The sequence below is a fragment of the Macrobrachium nipponense genome, chromosome 32 (genome assembly GCF_015104395.2).
Source record: "Macrobrachium nipponense isolate FS-2020 chromosome 32, ASM1510439v2, whole genome shotgun sequence".
Classification (NCBI taxonomy): domain Eukaryota; kingdom Metazoa; phylum Arthropoda; class Malacostraca; order Decapoda; family Palaemonidae; genus Macrobrachium; species Macrobrachium nipponense.
The window spans coordinates 60,910,421-60,931,350 of record NC_061094.1 but is presented as its reverse complement, the minus strand read 5'-3'; the positions used below and the strand labels follow the sequence as shown (position 1 = coordinate 60,931,350).

At 36.2% G+C, this 20,930-nt stretch overlaps 1 protein-coding gene across 1 annotated transcript; it reads left to right on the top strand.

The window, feature by feature from the left end:
* The first annotated feature begins 742 nt into the window (after nucleotides 1-742).
* On the top strand, nucleotides 743-10,499 carry LOC135207540 (eukaryotic translation initiation factor 2 subunit 1-like). Its single transcript, XM_064239363.1, has 6 exons — nucleotides 743-900; nucleotides 3,213-3,468; nucleotides 4,367-4,595; nucleotides 8,213-8,445; nucleotides 9,316-9,437; nucleotides 10,194-10,499. The coding sequence occupies exons 2-6, from the start codon at nucleotides 3,231-3,233 to the stop codon at nucleotides 10,380-10,382; spliced, it is 1,011 nt and encodes a 336-aa protein (XP_064095433.1). The 5' UTR covers nucleotides 743-900; nucleotides 3,213-3,230; the 3' UTR covers nucleotides 10,383-10,499.
* Nucleotides 10,500-20,930: the final 10,431 nt, after the last annotated feature.

Below are 20,930 nucleotides of genomic sequence, written 5' to 3'. Positions count from 1 at the left end.
ATAACACCAAGACATACTGAAAATTTAGTCTCATTCAAGGGAGTAGTGGCAATATATCCAATATTGATTTATTTGTTTACATAAAATTATTTTGAAGTGGTATTGCTCACAAGAAAGTGTAATGGTGTTTGAACAGACAAAAATTCTTTTTGTACCAGATATGAACCAGCCAGTAATGGTAATGAGAAAATATAATCAGATAATTGGAAGAAACACTGAGGAACACGTGAATTTGTGCAAGGTATAAGACGTGATAAAATCCTGAACGTATAAAGAAAAAAGTAGAAAAACTGGAAATGAAACAGTCACGGTATGCTTGTGATTATTATTTTGGTCAAGAATGATTAAGCTCTGTGCCTAGCCCTAGCTGTAAAAGTATATCTCGGTTCAGTGACAGATTTCATCCACTACAGAGTCTCGGAATCATATTCCATCTCCATTTTTTTCCTGGTTCCTTTCTTACAGTGGTCAGGTTTGATCATTTTAGGGCTCAGAATTTCGTTTTCTCTATCTCTTCGGTCGATGTTTTCCTATAGAAATTCACAAGAAGATGGAGAGAGAAAGTAAATGGTTTAAAACCTCTGTACTTTCGCGCGAGGATGATGCAACATTTCCAGTTTAATTCCAGGATTCACTCTCAAGTTTTACGTTTAATTATATGACGGATAAATTATATATACGTTTATCTTTGTAATATAACGAGGAATTCGGCCAAATAAATCCTATACGAACCAATCGAACAGAAAATATCGGACGAAATCGTACCCTTCACGTTCGCTAGAAATGTCCGCTGGCTTCACATCCCGGCAGTATATACTACTACCAACGTGTATTCGCCGAAGTGACATTAGGCCTAATTGAATGTTATTTAGCAACACTTTTCTGACACCGGAAGTTCTAGTAAGTATAATGTACGGTCAGTGAGTTGGCAAATTGAATAATATTCGTTTTAAATGACATTCGAAGCCGTGCGGGACAAAAATAGCCGTGTGTGGCCGAGTCCTACAGCTGTTCCTAAGTCTAGGTTAACCTTTTTTGACAGCAGGCCTAACTTAGGCCTATTGTTGGGCTGCAGGTTAACATTCATCATCAAAAAGGTCAATGAAAGCAGCGCGAGATTATTTTATCCAATGGAATCTACTCTTTTTCTATATTGAGCTTAAGCTTCTAGAAGACGGTGATGATTCAGGCGTGACTTTTCGGGTAACTTGGTCTAAAGGTTGAAATTCATTAGGCCTACAAAAGAAAGGCCGTTTCAGGCCTAGGCCTACCCACTGTGACCTTAAATCACAAGGGGGAAAGAGTCTGTGGCCTCTGATGGCATCACCTTAAGCAATAGGCTACCATCTCTCTTGCTCTTTAACGGTAGGCTAACCTAGTTTCAAAGTAGGCCTATGCCATTACTTAGGCTCTCCAGACATTCGTTGTTTTAGTCTAATAGGCCTAAGCTACTCGAAATACGTCCGCGAGGCTGACCTAAAAGACTCTTGTGTGTATAAGATGGCTTTCCGAAGCAATTGGTTATACCTATAGATAGGCCCACCTTTAATATTGATAAATTTGTTGTTAGCCTAAGTAGGCGTATTCCTTGTGAATTTTGCAATCGCCATAGGGTACCTAAATGACCGAACAGCGACAGCGCAGCCACCTCTCTTAGAACGCGGCCACTTCCTGGAAAAGCGCTTGAATTAGGTAGGTATAGGTATGCCATTATTTTGTAATATAGGAGAAAACACTTACTTGCCACACCTCGTGACTTGATTGGCTCAATGGCAGCCGAATTCAAAGTACTTTTTTTTGGGAAAGGTGGCCACGTTCCAGGATCAGTGGCTGCTTTGTTGCCGCTCTGTCATTTACCCTATAGGCTGAGGTATGGGAAAACTGAAGACTTTTACAGTGTCCTTTTGGTTTGTCAACTACCAGTTATGTGTGGAATGGGCACTGTGTTTAGTAGGCCTACCAGCCTCTTAGGCATAAACTTAAGGATACACAAAAGATGGAAAATATATTTTAATAGAAAGACACACAAACAAAGACATAATAACTTATACTACCTATATTCCAGTTGGCAATTGGCAGGAACCAGGCCACAATGGTTGCCTTCAGTTTTACCTAGGCATTTATTTCCGCCATCGCTTTTGTCTTCTGTTTTATGCTTGGTAATACTGTAGGATATTCACACACTTTTTGCCGTGGCACTGGGTCCTTACCTGGCTGGGGGCTTTGCCCTCCTGAACCCGCATCCTAACCTAGCCAAAGGAAACCTGATTCTCCTTGCGAGGAGTGGGCCATTGGAAGAGTTTTGCCAAGAAATGTAGGAAGGCCCGAAGACAGGTGTCTTTGGTAGGGGGAATGGTTGAGAATAATATACATTTTTGGTTTCATCTCACTGGGCTAACATCTTCCTCTCTCATCTTGTCATATTTTTTCTCCTCTGGTTTAGTCTAAGAGGGGTATGGACATTTGCTTTTTGACAGGGACGACTAGTGCAGAAGCACTGCGCTCATCCCAGATAAGACTTTGGCACTTCGGTGGCGTGGTTGGTATGGTGTTGGCATGCCACTTCGGTGGCCACGAGTTCAATTCTCGGATATTCCACTGAAGGGTGAGAGATGCTTATTTTTGGTGATAGAAGTTCACTCTCAACATGGTTCGGAAGCCATGTAAAGCCGTAGGTCCCATTGCTGAATAACCACTGGTTCCGTGCAACGTAAAAACACCATACAAATAAAAACAAGCCCAGATAAGACTTTTGGATGTGCTTATGGTGTACTACCTCCTACTCCTGCCATGTGCCTTGTGAGGATGTGGCCATTTCTAGGCATTCCTGGGGACCTTTCCTTTGCCAAACATGAGACTCTGTAAAATATCACTATTAAGGCAAGGTAAATCTTAGTAGAACTCTTGCCTCAGTAGCTTCCTAATAGTTTATGTTACAAGAGACAATTCTTATTTAGCAAAAGTTCATTTATTCACCAGTTAATTGTAACAGTCTGCAGCTCCAGTGAGGGAATGAGACAACTTCATTTTGTAGTAATGGTAAACTGCAGTGATCAGTTTTAAAAAATATTTAAAAAGTTGCAACACAATACTAGTACTTTAGTTTGTTTCCATGAAATGAAATACTTGAAATTTTAGGGTGCTGGTTGGCATGATTGATTGATTGATTGATTTTTTTTTTTTTTTTATTAATGATATCCTTTGTTTTACAGAACTAGCACAAAGCCAAGATGCCGCTGTTTTGTAGATATTATTCCCAGAGGTATCCCGAAGTGGATGACGTGGTGATGGTGACAGTCAGAAGTATTGCAGAGATGGGTGCATATGTCCATCTTCTAGAATATAACAACATTGAAGGCATGATCCTGTTGTCAGAACTCTCACGTCGACGTATCCGATCTATGAATAAATTAATTAGAGTTGGAAAGACCGAACCAGTCGTAGTAATCAGAGTTGACAAAGAGAAAGGTAAAAAATTGTGTTTTACGTTGTAAATTTCGAACTATGGTTTGCTACACCCAAAAATCTTATGGGATGTTGGATTGTGGTACTCAGTTAAGTAGAGCAAAATAGTATATGTTAATCATTATAAAGAAGTTGCCTTTTTTAAATATAAAGTATACTAATTTATCATGATTAAAACATTCTTGTAACACATGACGTGCCCTTTTATAATTTTTCTGCGGTGTATTCTAAAAACATTGTAGTATACTCTTGCGTTGATGTAATTTTGGTGAATACCCTTTCCCAGAAAGACTGGTAGTATATGCATTTGATTTTGGTACAGTGATTAGAAAATTTTTATTGTGTAATTTATGTAGTGGTTAAGTATGTGAAAGTTCTAAATATAGTTTATCATGTCTACTTTGCTGTTCATAACTAAAACTATTGCTACGTGGTAGTAGTGGTAAAGTAAAGTACTACAAGGATGAGTGTATGGGAATGTATGATGATAGATTTTGTATGTATACTTTTTTTTCCAAGCTATGTTAAACTTCAAATTTGTGTTTCTCATACTTTTTCACCTACTTATCATAAATTGCATAGTGTTGCTAATCTTGATTATCATTCCCTTGGATATTGTTGATATAATATGTATATCATTCATTAGTCTTTTCCAAAATGGCAACAAAACTAATAAGCCATTTAGCAAAGCATGTCATTTATTTTCTTCAAATGAATGACTAGTTTACTTATACTTCCAGTAAGGATATTATTTAAGCAGATTCAGGATAACATGGAATATATACGTATACAGTAACCTTTATGTAAATGTTATAGCTACAAATTTGTCTTGGTTTTTTAAATAATATATTTTTTATAGTAATGAAAAATCTAAAAAAAGAATGGTTTACTTTTTCATCAGGTTACATTGATCTGTCCAAAAGAAGAGTGTCAAAGGAAGATGTTGAAAGATGTACAGAAAAATTTGCCAAGGCAAAGGCTGTCAATTCTATCATTCGACACGTAGGGGAGCTTTTAGGTTATACATCAGAAGATCAAGTGGAAGAACTTTATCGCAAAACTGCCTGGCATTTTGAAGAAAAATACAAGAAACAGGCGTGTGCTTATGATGTTTTCAAACAAGCTGTTACGTAAGTACTATATGTTTGTTTCACCAATTTTATGTGTTTAACCCTTAATCGACGGGCATCATCACATTTAAATCTATAACAGGTTTTGAGTGATGAATAGGCTAACTCACATGAATATAAATGATACCCGCCACACGATTTGGATGAATTTTGCGGGAAAGATGTTCATATAACTCACATGAGTATAAATGATACCCGCCACACGATTTGGATGAATTTTGCGGGAAAGATGTTCATATAACTTCAATGATCCATAAAGACTAATGGCAACTGTAGTAGCTCAGCACAGGACAGAGGGCAATCAGTATGCCTTGGGACTTGATGGGGGAATATATTGCCCCTCTGTATCCCATGATGTCAAATATACCCAGGGATTACGGTTGGTTTTTTAGTTCTTATCTTTCATGGTGGTATGCCAGTTATAAATGTAAATTTGCTAGGAAAACGGCAGAGAATTATTAGAAAAAGCATGCATACCTCAAAAAGTTAGTGCATCTCTCCATCTCTGTAAATCTCGTAAATGTTTTAAAATAAACATACTCCGAATTTTTTACTGATTTTAGTTCTTAAATGTTATGATATTGTGTAAGCTGTAATTGTAATTTTACAAAATTAAATAAATTTAGTTATAAGTAAAAACATGTATACTAACTGTAAAAATTTAAGTGTCTTGGAACAGGCCTTGCACAGGGTTGTATATATTCACTTTGTTTCATTTCCCATGGAAGGTACAGAAAAGATTTAGAATTTTTATTCTTATGCCATGTACATTTGCATACTTGGTTTCTTAAATTGGCCAACCTTAAAGTTTGCTCAGTCTGGGGATATGCTTGATATATACTACTATTTAAAAGCCCGTCCCTTCAGGGTTAAAGGTTTAATTACTTTGATCAGCCTCTAAAGAAATAGGAACATTAACTTATTAAGGTTAGTCATACATATTCTTTTCAAGTCATCTGCATTATTTTCAGGATATCTTTCATCTTGCTGTCCAGCCAGGGCCACGCCCTGTTGTCTGTCATGAACACTGAATGGCTGAATTTTCCCTAGTTCTTGCCGTTCCCAGCCTAAATTTCTTGATTCATTCATTCAAAAAAGATGTGTCAGGAGACCTGAAACTGAGTGCATAAGGGTGACCACAGAGGCTGAAGCTGAGAGATGAGCTGGTGGGATAAAGCTCAAGGTTGATAGATGATGAAGTAAGCAATTCGAAAATTCCTTCCCCAGGGGTTGCTGGTTGAACCCCTGGCGAAGGGGACGTTAAGGGAAGTAAGATTTTAAATTGGAGAACAACACCCTGAGATTAGGTACCGTATATTTCGGCGTATAAGTCGACCGGAAGATAAGTCGACCCCCCAATTCTGAGTAAATTTGTATGATTTTAACTAATATCGGGTATATTAGTCGACCTATAAAATGTGAGGCCAACCGTACGCTCAAAATAAGCAGCAGGGTAAAACGTATATAAAATAACCTGAATGTAATTACGGTACATATGTTGCTCTACTTACCATAAGAAATACAGGAAATATACTCGGTATATTAACAAATCTGTGTAATATATAAAAGATGAATACCGGCAAATATGATTAGAAATGACGAAACGAAAGATACGTTACTAGAGTGTAATGTAAACAAACAAAGCGCTAACTAACGCTGCATAACAGCCTACGTATATATGTATGTACAAACTGCCACTCAAGTTAATATTTTGATTGGGTTGTTAAAACGACGTCCCGGTATTTTATTATGTTGGAAAAATTCCTTGACCATTGGTTTCTTCTATGTCATAAGCAGGCTCATTTGAGGGAAAACGAACCTGCAGTTGATTCACCAGATTTAAACTGGGATCCTTATGCTGAAACCGTGAATGATAATTTGTTTGATGAATTGTTTAATTCAAGTGACAATGACTCAAGTAATTTTGAAGGATTTTAAATACACATTTACTATTACATACAAATTTTTTTTTATTTCATAAAGTGATATATAAAGATTTCATACCGTAAGTGTTTTTGAACAATACCCCGGTAAATACAAAACTGTCAGAGTGAACGCATCCTTCTCAATTACTGTACTACAAATGGCTACGCAATGTTTACGCTTGCTGTGCGATTAGGGTTTCTTCAAGTTACTTAGATTTTTTTCATTTTATTTAAGGTAATGGATGTTCTAATGTATTATTATTGTCGTATTACAGTGTGAAATGTTTTTAATACTGGTATTTACATACATAGTTACCTCAACAAGGCTGTCATTGTTAATAGCCAACTGTAAAGCCTGGATTCCTGTACCGATATGCCAAAATAATAAAGATTCACTTTTTGTTACTGTTAGATAAGTCGACCCCCTAATTTTGGCATGATTTTTGGGGGCTAAAGGGTCGACTTATACGCCGAAATATACGGTATGTCTGACAAAGGCCCACATTTCATACCTTTGACATGAAGGGGAAGCACTTTCTGACGCGGGGTTCTCCAAAAGAGAATTTAATGTTCACCACAGGAGCACATGCATAAACCAGATAAGTGCATGATGCTTTGTAAGGTTTCCTCCTTGCCTAGAGAAACCAGTGATCAGTGGACTAGTTTACTCCCATTGAACACATCTTCTGCAGGGAACACTGCTACCCTCTCCATGACTGGCATTTTAGATATAGATCTACATCTGAGAGCATACAGAACTGCAAGCATTCCTCTCTACACTGGTTAAATGGAACACTCACACAAGCTGCAAGCACAAGGATGGGAAATGGCTAAAATGCAATGTTGTCATAAATACTATACAAGTTCTTGCAACTTATTGATGAATACCAAAATCCTCCAAACATGCAAAACACAAGAAAGGAGGAAAGATAATGGATACTGAAATTAGTAATAGAAAATAAATCAAAACTCCAGTTGAATATAGCAAAAAAAATAATTTTAAAGGCAGAACAGAAAATGGGAAAATTGATAGAAACCTTTTTATTGTGAGCAGCAAGGCAAAACAGTTGCACAACTGATAAAATGAAGTTTGCTGAATTCAATACTGAAATTAATTCTGGGTAAAGCTGCAGAACTAGCAGTCCCAGGCAAGGAAATTAAAGAAGTAATTTCACTAAAACTAGAATACTAGCAATAATCCTTCTCTCACAAATATTAAGCCCCTAGCATTGCAGAGATAAAAACTAATAAATGAAACGAAAGGCACACAAAAAGATGCTAAATCATGGGAGAGAAGCTGAGAATGTGTTTGCACAACAAAGCCACTGGAATCTCAGAAACACCAAAAATTACGAAGTTAACAGTTGATTTTTTAAATTTATTGAATAACTAGCCTGGTTCTCTCAGTGTCCCTGGCTTTTACTATGGATCTTCTCATTCACATTTTGAAAAAGCTAACAAGGCTTGATGAATATGCTTGGCAGGGAAGATCAAGTGCTTCTTCACCGTTTTATATTTTATGTGCAGTCAGTGTTTGAATTCTTTTGTTTATAATAATAAATCTCTCTCTAATACTTTGATAGTTTCCATGGTACAGTATTTACACTTGTTACATTGGTGCTCTTGTGTATCCATTAAGTAGTTCTTGGTGAAGGTAATGAAAGTAAATAAAAAATTTTTTTTTTTTTCCAGTGACACAAGTATTTTGGAAGAATGTAATCTGGATGAGGAGACCAAGACAGTCCTTTTAACTCAAATTCAACGCAAGTTGCAGTCACAGGCAGTTAAAATCCGTGCAGACATCGAAGTATCGTGTTTTGAGTACGAGGGTATTGATGCTGTCAAGAGTGCATTATTTGAAGGAATTTCACAGTCAACAGAGGAAATCCCTATCAGAATAAACTTAATTGCTCCTCCTCTCTATGGTGAGTGTTTGGTTTGCAATGATTGTTTGTAGGTAAATACATTCGGCAAAAATTCACCTTATCTGTGTAAATGAAAGTAAGGATGATTGGGTGAAGTGCAGTTTCCTCTGGTTTGTTTTCTCAAAGCAACTAATCGGTAAACTTTCCTTTCCAAGGATCTAACCAACCTACAGGAAAACATCCTGACTGATTAAGATATTTGATGCAGATGATATTGTAAACTTGTAGAATAGAATTATATTATTACGCAATATGTTTTTTTCCTTGCTCTGCTCTGAAGTAAAGTGCTTGTTTTGTTTCTTAACTTTAACATTCTTTGTATATTTAGTGTATTTTACTTGTTCTGTGAGTACTTTTATAGTTTGTGGGAAAGTTTTGTGTTTAACAAAAGTACATTTAGTTCACTGTTATTTGAAGTAAGTCATTCACTACATGGACATTGCACCCTCCACTCAAGTAAAAGATTACCTCTAATAAAGGTATTATTTGGTTCTTGAAAAAAATTTATTTCCTAAGATGTAACACTTTAAAGTTATACATGAAGCTAAACCATTGGTAATGGAATGAAAGTTATTGCTGCTAAAGGAACATTGTTTGCCCTCGGGAAAGTAAAAATATTTTAATTCATTCTTAGTGAGTTTGCTCCTCTAGTTACAAAGCAGGAGGCCTTATGAAGTTGGTGAATTTTAACATGGTTTGAACGTAGCTAAAAAAAAAGTATGGTTTCTGGTGAATTTGGATCACACAAAATTTGGTTCTTCCTAAAATTCTAATGTTCGCTAAATCAAGGAAGAGGAGAGTTTAGCCTTTATCTCTTTCTCTCTATATGTGTGACTTAAATATAGTAACATTATGCTCTGCCTTTTACAGTTATGACCACACAAACCACTGAGAAGCAGGATGGCCTAAAGGCCTTGGAAAATGCTATACAGCAGGTTACTGGAAAGATTACTGGTTTTGGTGGTACGTTAGTGGTCAAGATGGCTCCTAAGGTGAGATTATAATGGATGTTTTACATCCAAAATTATACAAATTTCATTTATGTCTTTGAAAAAAATTCTTTATTTGGCTGTTTAAACACTTTTGAATATAAAGTACTATATTTCCACCAAGTCAAAAAGATTCATGCTTCTAGTTTGCTTTAGTTCACGTAGAGTAATACACATTTTTATGCATCTTTAGCAACCTATATGAAACAAGTTGATTGTCTTAATTTACATTCAATGTGAAACATCCAATGTGAAAGCTTTGGTTTTTTTTATATACATACATGATGATGATAGATTTGGATTCCTTTGTTACGTCATGCACACTCCTGACTTAATAACACAGTAGTTTCCATTCTTATGGATCCTGGAACACTTATCAGGAGCTGCGAAATTTTGTTTTAACAAATTGCTTTATGTTGCATGCCTTATCTCCCCATGGGGGATAGTATCATCATCTGTAGGCATTACTTGATGTTCTTTGCAGCATCCCTTCGGCCTCCCAGTTGCAACCCCTTTCATTCCTTTTACTGCATCTCCATTCATATTCTTTCTTCCATCTTGCTATCTACCCACTTCTGACAATTGAATCATGGTGCAGCCGTGAGGTTTTTCTCCTGTTAGCCTTTCAAAACCTGTCTACTCTCAATTTCCCTTTCAGTACTGAATGACTTCATATGTCCCAGCACCAGGCCTTTGGCCTCAATTCCGTTTTCATTCCTATGCAATATATCTGTGATGAATGTTCTTTGTCTTTTCCAGATTGTGACAGATGTTGAAGAAGCAGATCTGGCTCGACAGTTGGAGAAGGCCGAGGAAGAAAACAGAGAAGTTGCTGGTGACGATGATGATGAGGAAGAGGAAGTTGGGATGGGTGGAATTGACGTTGATTCAGAAGAAGACGAAGAAAAGAAGGACGAAGACGGTGATAAGAGTGAGCCTGAGGATTAATTAGGGGAGTATTTATATTAAGTGATATTGTAACTCGACAGATTTTGCTTTATTTAAAATTGTTTATAATGGAGTTTTTACATCTTTAGAGTCATAAAGAGAATGCCATTACTTTTACTTGTTTGTTTTCTTTATCCCGTGCACTTGACCAGCTCCATGAGGGTTAAGAATTTGAACTTGGTGGTCTGGTTAAACTTTTTAGAGGTAATGGGGCCTTGTGAAAGTGCCTTTGAAGTGTCATAATAACTTGTCTTCAAATTAATATCTTGAGTACTAAAATAATTTAAAAGAAAAATAAACTCAAGTTAATGTTTTCAAATTTCTTTACCTGTAAAATGGTGCATTTTAATTTGCGTGATTTGTACCACATTGAGGTTGTTGATAATATATATACTACATGTATATGCCAGGAGAAGGATTTGTATTATGAGTGCTAAGCATCAGTTTTTCGAAAATTAAATGATTGAATGGGTAAACTAAAAGAGTAGACCTTGGCAAACTTTCCATGGGGCAAATGAGGGTGATTACAGTTCGTAGAAGTGACAGTTGCTTCAGTTTTGTGCTTTTAATGAACTGAAAATTTAACAATTATATAATAACACTACTTACGTGGTCAGGAACCCAACATCAAGATTTATTTGGACCATAAATTTTATTTTAGATATATTTTTTAGTACCCATTGCATTCAGATATTTATTTTCTAAATAAATCATGCTAATTGTTAGACAGTAAACTTGTACAATGCAGTCCAAAGATGTTGGAGTTCTGTTAGAAGTATACCAAGTGTCATGTGCAAACAATTAAAATTTATTTTTATGACATCTGTTTGGTCAAATAACCTTTTAATTATACTGTAGTTCACATGACTGTTGTTCCAAATAATTACCATATCATGGTAGGCAGTCCCTGGTTATCAGCGGGGTTTCCGTTCTTTGCGGGAAGCTCATAAGCGAAAAATGCCATTAACCGAAACTCGGCAAATTATGGTGCTTATGGCGTTGATAACTGGTTAATGGCATCTCTGTTGGGTAAGTTATTGCGCCATAATTCTATTATCGGCGCCAATCACCGATTTTATGGTGCTAGACGAACCCCATTAACCGAGTCCGCCAATAACTGGTGCCCACTTAATTTTACTTTCTTATAATAGTGGTAGTAGTTCAGATTTTAAGTGAGGAAAGGAAATGGTATCACTGATCATTGACCAATCATGTTCATCAGCACTCAAAAGTTGTAGAGAACAGTTTACTTAGAATGTTTAAAGCATCCTGACATTTAGCTTTCATGTATGCAGTCTTCATGGACTACCAAGGGGTTGTGGTCCAGTGGAGCATTTGTTTCCTACAGTCAATCATTTAAGATACAATGTTGGTACCTTTGCTTTTGAAATCATAACCACATCTTTGACTTTCGTAGGATTTGCTTTGTGTTCTCTGAATGGTAGAATTCATAATTTATTTTATTTAGATCATCTTCTTTAAAGCTCATCTAAGTGAATTAGAATTCTCTTCTCAACAGGTAGTCTGCAGAATAAGATAAATCATAAAATTTTGTAAGGGTAGCATAAAATTCCTTGTCATCTACTAAAAGATTAGTTATTGGTAAGTTATTTTGACTGTTGGAAATTGAAGCTGTGAAGAGCGTTTGCCAATTCAGTAATGTGATTATTTGAAACATCTTCAGTACTAGGAGAAAATGTCACCGGTAAATTTTTATTGTACCTACAATAGTTTCGTGAAGCATTAAATATAAAACAAGAAAAATTAGTTGAGAACCAGTCAGTTTACATAGAAGTGAGATAAAGGCAGGAATATTGACTTGCCATTTATGTAAAAGAATGTTTTCAGAACTGCCTTATTCTATGACGTATTCTAAATAATTCCTGAAATTTAACTCTTAGGTCATGAGTGACGTGACAGTTGAGTGCTACAAATTTCCTTGGTATCGATGAAAATTAAGATTATTCTTAAAAGGATGGATCTTGCAAAATTCCTGAAAAAATTTAAGTGAATTTCAAAAAAGGTAAGCAATCAAGTTTTAAAAAAGATTAAATGATTGTGGATATGCAAAAAAAAAAAAAATCTAGAAAAGAAATTATGAGATGACATGAATTTTTTTTTTTCATTCATTTTAACTACAGGACATAACAGTGCAATAGCATAAGTGCAAGTCTCACTACATTTTTTTGGTAACCATAAGTTTTCCAAATGACGAAAACCCCAGGAGGTTAGCTGTTTATAAAAGGTAAGGAGAGTGTCTTAATTTACCGTAATATGTACAATGTAAATCCTGTATTATTTAATTAGTTCTCCATAATTTTGGTGATGGAGTTAGCCTAAAACAGGAATTTCCTTATCGTTTGTAAACATTGTCTTTACACTGCACCTATTTCTATGGGAGATGTAAGTTGAACCATTCCTAAATAGACTTCAGAGTTGTACCAGTGCTACCTGATGTCAAAGTATTTGTATATTTATAGATTATTGTTTTTTAACCTCATGTTTTTGGAAATTTAAGGAATAAGATTTGCATGATGTCATGTCATCAAGTTTTCATAGGATTGAATATTACATAGTGGCATATTTTTATCAACTTATTTGTATATTGACCAGAGATCCTTAACTGTATGTGTTCAACATCATGCAATACTGTATAGTTTTTGTTACTGATACCTGGGAAGTTTTTGTTGTGTTGTGATTGGAATTATGTTGTAACAAACTATCTTTTGAAGAAATTTTGTCAATTTGAAAAAAACAGCTTTCAAGAAGAATATAAGACATCAGATGGTGGGATAGTTAGAAATGATATCAAGGAAAATGTAAAATGTTCCATATCTAGATGAGATAATGAGGAAAGAAAGATACAGAAATCTTGGATATGTCCTTTGCACAACCCCAGGGAGAATAAAACTACATGAAAATGTCAGCTTGGAAAGCCCTGACCTACTTAGATAAGAGACTGGAGATATATGGAGATTGTGGAATTTCACAGATGCCTTTTGCATCACCGTAACACCAAGGCAAATTCTGAGCATCCAGACTAAGATTAGACTTTTGTGAACTCAATATAGTTTACTTTTTTTTCCTACATTGCACGGGAATAGTATAATGACACATTTTGTTAAAGTGTTCCATGACAAAAAAAAAAAAACAAAAAAAAAAAAAAAACATTAAATCCCAATGTTGGCAACCTCTGCCTAGTAATAGAGTAAGAGAAAGTGAAGGAAGGAGTAGACGAGCCGTGTAAAATTCCATGTTGTGGTCATAGGGTAAACTGGGTAAGTTTTTGGGTTTTTGGAAAGTAGGTTGAGGGAATAAAAAATATCAGGTAGGGAGTGGTTCAAATATGAAAAAATGTTATTTCAAGTTTAATTGTATGAGAAAATAAATCTTGTACTACAAGCATAAAGAATGGTAAATAGGATAGTCTATCTAGAAGAAAATGGAAGGCAAGTGATAACAATAGGGGGGAAAGGGGAGTAAGAACCTTTGATAAGCACTAGATTTTAACTGCAGTGGAGTAAATGCAAAGAAAAAGTTAATGCACACATCGATCCCATAACTTGAAAATAAGTGAAGACATGAATATTTGTTGAATGTGTTGGATAAAAGTGAGGCGGAGATGAAAAACAAAGTATCAAGGGTCTATGATAGTTTGAAAATGCTTGAGGAGTTAAAAAGATGCTCAAGTTGAAAGGATTATATGTACTGAGGAAATGGGAGAGAGAAAACTTAGGTTTTGATTGAGAAAGTAAGCCAGATGACATATAACTGATAGAGGAAGAACAGTTGATATTTAGACATGGAAGACGGTAATACTAGTAAAAATGTATGTGCAATATTTGGACTTAGCACATGGTTGAATACAGAGGCATGGGAAGGAAATTTGTTAAAGTCAGAGAAAGGATAGAATCTTTACTTTTGTATGGTAGGGAACTAGGGCAACAATGATGTTATCCACTTCGCTATGGAGGGAAAGAGAGAGAGAAAAGTAAGTTAATTTTAACTGCAAGTTTGTGACCTCCCATAAATAGTCACATGTCACAAGTTGACCCTCAGTAACATGTACAGCAGAACTGAAATCGCAACCTGTTCCCATGGGTGAGAACAGTCAGACTAACGGCCGGAGATGAGTGGAGATTGGTGGAAGATAAGGCACATGAATGGTAGAAGTGAGTTACATAAGCAGTGGAGGTGATGATGATGATCATATATATATATATATATATGATCATCATCATCACCTCCACTGCTTATGTAACTCACTTCTACCATTCATGTGCCTTATCTTCCACCAATCTCCGGCCGTTAGTCTGACTGTTCTCACCCATGGGAACAGGTTGCGATTTCAGTTCTGCTGTACATGTTACTGAGGGTCAACTTGTGACATGTGACTATTTATGGGAGGTCACAAACTTGCAGTTGAAATTAACTTCCTTTTCTCTCTCTCTTTCCCTCCATAGCTGAGTGGATAACATCATTATTGCCCTAGTTCCCTATCATACAAAAGTAAAGGTTCTATCCTATCTGACTTCAACAAATTTCCTTCCCATGCCTCTGTATTCAACCATGTGCTAAGTCCAAATATTGCACATACATTTTTACTAGTGTTATCGTCCTCCATGTCTAAATATCAACTGTTCTTCTTCTATCAGTCATATGCCATCTGGCTTACTTTCTCAATCAAAACCTAAGATTTCTCTCACCCATTTCCTCAGAACTAATCTCAGTACATATAATCCTTTCAACTTGAGCATCTTTTTATTTGTCAAACTCTTAATTACTCCTCAAGCATTTTCCAACTAACCCTTAATACTTTGTTTTTCATCTCTGTCTCAATTTTATACAACACATTTAACAAATTAACACACACACACACACACACACACACACACACACACACACATATATATATATAATATAATATATATATATATATATATATATATATATATTATATATATATATACATATATATATATATATCATATATATATATATATATATATATATATAAAGAGTTATAAGCTACGAAGGAAAGTGTAACATTGGAGTAGCTTATACCTTTATTTATGCATTTATCACGTTCCAAACTTTCGCGATTCAATTATATATATATATGTATGTGTATATATATATATATCTATATATATATATATATATATATATATATATATGTATATAGCTATATGTATATATATATATATTATATATATATATATATAATATATATAGCTATATAATTGTTTAGTTAGTGTGTTTAACACCGCACATTTGTATTAATATAATGTTATGCTTGTACAAAAGTAATGCATATAGATACACAATTCACATACATAACTTGTACGTTAATGGAAATGTGAATGCCCCACCTATTATCTAAATTACCTTCATAGTCTGTCGTGCAACATTTAATTGCCCAGGTTACCGAGACAAGAAGAAATAAGTAGACAGACAGTGACTACATTGTGTGCATATACCGGCCCGAAGAGGACCTCTCTCTCTCTCCTCTCTCTCTCTCTCTCTCTCTCTCTCTCGTCTCTCTCTCTCTCTCTCGCTCTCTCTCAGCAGAGACCTGGCAAACGCCGCTATCGATCTGAAGGACGTTTTGCTATGCCGAGGGAAGAAGGAAAAGCGTTTGCCGCTTAGCTACAGCGTTTTTTTTTTTTTTTTTTTTTTTTTTTCTCCGAGGACTTTCCCTTGACATATATTGAGAAAAGCAAACAAAGACAATCAATTCTTCGTGATTGCATAGAATTGGAAAGCAATTTGTGCTGATGGAGGAGCTAGTAAGATTAACGTTACAGCGTAAACCTCCTGCAATGCGGACCTATTATTGTATCGGGAGTACGGCGGGCTTGCTGCTGCTGGTGCTGCTGCTTTTGGCTTTGGGGGCAATGGTGGGTGGTGGAAACCCACAGAGGAGAGACATACTACAGCTTTAACTGATCGCCACTGAAGGTCGACGCTTCTTATACGTAGATGCCTATTATTGCTCAGCCGTTTTGTCTTGGGGGAGGATAAATTAATATATACGGTTTTTATTTGGCAGCGTGTTGATCTCTACTCCATTAGACTAGTTTTTACTCAAACGTTAGACCTAGGTTACAGATTCCTAACACTAAATGGTGTTCAAAACGATATAGGATATTTTTTCTCATAATATTTAGAGCCGTTTCATCTTGAGGAGGATGATTTAGTATTAGTGGTTTTTATTAGTCAGCGTTTTAACCCGTGTTCAGTAGCATGGGATTTTACTCAAACGTTAGTCCCAAGGAAATATACCTTGGTTAGACCTAGTTGACAGAATACTAAGACTAAATGTATTCCAAGCAACACAGAATATTTTCTTCATATTTAAAACGTACAAAATCAGCAGCACATCTACAGCCTTGTGATAATAAAACCTTGTACTATTACAATGAGATATAATGACCTCACATTCCATGATAAGATAGGGCCGTAAGCAACAGCGAGGTGAGATAGTCGATAAAAGTTGATGTCACTGACTGTCCTATATAATTATCTCTGTCTTGTTGATAATAAAAATGAGTTCGGAATTAGCTCAGAATACATGAATAGTTTCGAAGCGTTTCAAAATTATTTGCTATTTCATCATTTTACTGATATCACTTCATTGCCTAGTTCAATTTATAACAATTGATGATACGAAGGTAATGAGACAAAAACTAGACGAGCAAGCAAATCAAATTAAGCTGCATATGGCGAGTCGTCCGCACCGACTTATTTTATCATTATTATTATTTTTTTCTCATAAGGCCCCGAGATCTTTCCACTGGATGTTATGAAGTAACGTAAACAATTGGCGGATAGTATTCCCAAACCCCACGCCTACGTACTTGAGGAATTTATTATCTGCCACTTGAGGTAGACGATCTGTGGCACGAGTTAGTGATATGGAAATGTGAAGGAATTTTATTCGTTTTTTACTCATGTTAGACCCTGCGTTCGGAAATTAAATCCCTAAACTGCACCTGGTTGAACCTAATTTTCCACTATTCACAGAAACAGTTCTTCAGAATTTCAAACCTTCAGCAGCATACTACACCCACAATCTCTCTCTCTCTCTCTCTCTCTCTCTCTCTCTCTCTCTCTCTCTCTCTCTCTCGTACAGACGCACAAGCAAGCACACCGAACGCCGGTGCTCTGTGGAATTTACAAAGCAATATTGTTGAAAGCTCCCCTTCCCATCATCCCTTTGAGATGAGGGCTTACGGTAATGGAGACCGCCATCCCCTTTAAAAGTGAGAGAGAGAGAGAGAGAGAGAGAGAGACAGGAACTTTTTTTTTTCTTTTTCGAATCTAAGGGAGCGCTTGTTATATAACGCACTCCCATCCGCTAACTGTCTTTCAAGTTTTACCGTTGTGTAAGATGGTACTAAGCGCGTTAAGCGAAAGGATGGTGGTCTCTTTTAACGATTGGCCTACAAAGTTGTCTAAGCAATCAATGAGAGGCGGTGGCGCGTGCTTGAGGGAGATTTAATCCGCAAAGATCAGCAATAAATCTTCTGTGTCGAGACATAGGCACGCTATACTTTTCACCACAATAGCACGCCTGACCAAATTGCTTTGCGATATCATATATATTTTTTTCTAGCTTTCTGGAATATGCCCTCTGTCGGCTAAACAGCTGGGAAGTACAAGGAGATATGTAACCATCCTGTGAAGGTTTTGGAAGCGAAATCATACGGATAAATAAATAAATAAAGGAGAATTGTGAATGTCCTTCTGAAGTTTCGGTTGACAAATTGTCCATTGGAATAAAGTCACCTAGAAATTTAAACTGGAAGCCATTCGTCGTTTTCCGCAGACGTAAAAGTTACCTTAGTTACAGATAACAAATCCAAGTTGCATGTCACTGCAAAGCTCAGTTTCGAGGCCGTAATAACGCGAGTAAAAATGTCAATTTTTCTCTCTGACCGGTCGACATGACCTTTCCTCAAAACTGCGCATCATATAAACCGACAGCCTTTAATCATCCGAGATTATAGGTCTAAGTCTGGGGGTATTCGAACGAGCAAGGTATTAGACCGTGCAGTGGAAGTTGGGGGGAGGAGGCGGCAAGCCCTGACGTTTGACATTAATGTCTCAGAACCGTTGCACCTGTTTGCAACTTTCAGTTGACTCGCCTATCGACAACTCTGCGCAACCTTGGGTCTTCCGTAATGCAAGACGGATTCCTCACGGCGGAAGAAGACAGGAGGATAAACGAAACCGGGCCTTTCATGACGCATGAAATGCGATAGTAGATCGGCTGAAGGTCACGAAAGCCGCCATTGGCAACCACAGTGTCATTGCGTTTTGGCAATGCAGCTTTGTCGTCCTTAAATTGATTAAGCAGCCATAGAGACAAGTAAGCCTTCCCTGACACCCACGTATTCACGACACTTCGTATGGAACACACAAGGTGGCTTATCAGGGGCACATCGAACTTCCCCCTTCCTTTTCAATACCTCTTTCACTCCATCTATGTAACTCTTTCTAGGAACAGCAAATATTTTGGATGAAAGTGCTAGCCCCATGCCTTTCTCCACCCTGGATGTAACACCCTATTTGATTAATTATCAATTACATATTTCACTGCTTAGGTCATAAGACAAAACAATTGTTGTTAAATGATCCTAAATCTATTCTGCCTTTACATGTGATCGAAATTAGCGTTGTTGTGTATATATATATATATATATATATATATATATATATATATATATATATATATATATATATATATATATATATATGTGTGTGTGTGTGTGTGTGTGTGTGTGTGTATGTATGTATGTATATACAGCTACTGCGCGAATATATATATATATCATATATATATATACCTATATATATATATATATATATATATATATAATATATATATATATTCAGCTACTGTGCGAATGTAGAAGGTAAAATGCTGTAAAATGAAAAGGCCCTTATATCTGGGGAGTGATATAAAATTAGGAAGATGAGTAAAAAAAAGAAAATATCAGGCTACATAATTCAGCTTTACTGCAATTGCACGGGTTACACTTAAACAGCTGTTCGTCTCCGCGTGAACAAAACACGCACATATTAACAGCACAAGGAACCGTTGATGCCGTGCTCCTGTTTCAGGATAGTTCAGTATCATCCAGCAAACAAAAGGTAATATTCTACCTGATAACCCAACGTACGCAAGAGCAAAGATTAGCGCCGATCCGTCGAATCGAGCAAAAATGACATGGAAGCGAATGTGCCCAGAGAACGCCATTAAAGACTCCAGAACATACATGCCCTCGCGAGCCATTCGCCCGGAGGGAACTTAAAGCGGATGGACGATAGTACCACAGACCACGTAAAAATATTTTTATAGTTGACAAAAATGACACCGGCTAGGACTGTGGCGTGAAATTGCTTTGCCGTTGGTTTGTCCTTTGTTATAAGTATTTCTCATAAATTCTCTGAGGTTCCTGTATCATTCATAGTTCAAGAAAATGTTATATAAGGGAAAAAATCGTTGCATCAGTGTAGGCTTAGCATTGCCTCATCGCTTTCATTGTTAGCTCTAGGCACGGTTTTCAGTTCCCTTACAAAGAAAAGATGTTTAGTTGATTTATTTGGAAGCTTTTGAATGCAGAATCATCCAATTCTAGTGGCTGGGAGACTTTCGCGAGAAGTGCAGCTTTAATCTGAAAAATATTTATGAGTTATTCTCGGTTGGTTAGAGAGAGAGGGAGAGAGAGAGAGTTTCGTGTTACGTTAGGCGAACGAGCGTTAGAGGTTAGAGGTTGTAATAATTTATTTCTTATCTCTTTCTGCTGAAATTACATACGTAATCGTAATAACGATTCCATTATCGATTCGTCATTAGCACAACCAAGCAGAGAAATTGTGCAAGAGAGAAGAGAGAGAGAGAGAGAGAATGTTAATTAATAATCTTGTAGAGGAAGATATTCGTCCTTGCTTTTCTCACATGGATTAAGTTACTTTCTGCGAAGCGGTGATTTTTAATATATATAAATAAATAAATAAATAAACTAAATAAATAAATAAATACACACACACACACACACACACACACATATTTACATACATACACACACACAACACACACATATATATATATATATATATATATATATATATATATATATATATATATATATATATATAAAGTCTGCGTTTATATTTTTTCATTTATGTAATGCAGCACAAATAAACTTACTTCACTGCAGTTAAACGTGTCCATTTCAGCCTTACAGATGTACATACGTAGATGTTAATATACGTAATTTCCAATCATTGCAACCATTGTAATAAATTTCGTGCTAACTTTGTAATACATAATCATCGACTGGCTATGACATAACTGATCCAGCCCACTGACCTTTATTTTGGCAAATCACTTTCCACTTAAAAATATTGATTGTGAAAAAAATGTTAAAAATTGTGCCTACTTTCTTACTTAACCTTAGTCTAATTTCGGTTCATTCAGGAACAGCATATACTTCCGCAAGACAACCAGGAGAACTTTTAACGTCATCCTCCGATATT

What these genes read in the sequence shown, in the direction of transcription:
- LOC135207540 (XM_064239363.1), top strand. Translation starts at nt 3,231, where the DNA reads ATGCCGCTGTTTTGTAGATATTATTCCCAGAGGTATCCCGAAGTGGAT. An exon ending in GTTTTCAAACAAGCTGTTAC is followed by an intron (nt 4,596 to 8,212) that starts GTAAGTACTATA and finishes TTTTTTTTCCAG; the next exon opens with TGACACAAGTATTTTGGAAG. An exon ending in AATTGCTCCTCCTCTCTATG is followed by an intron (nt 8,446 to 9,315) that starts GTGAGTGTTTGG and finishes TGCCTTTTACAG; the next exon opens with TTATGACCACACAAACCACT.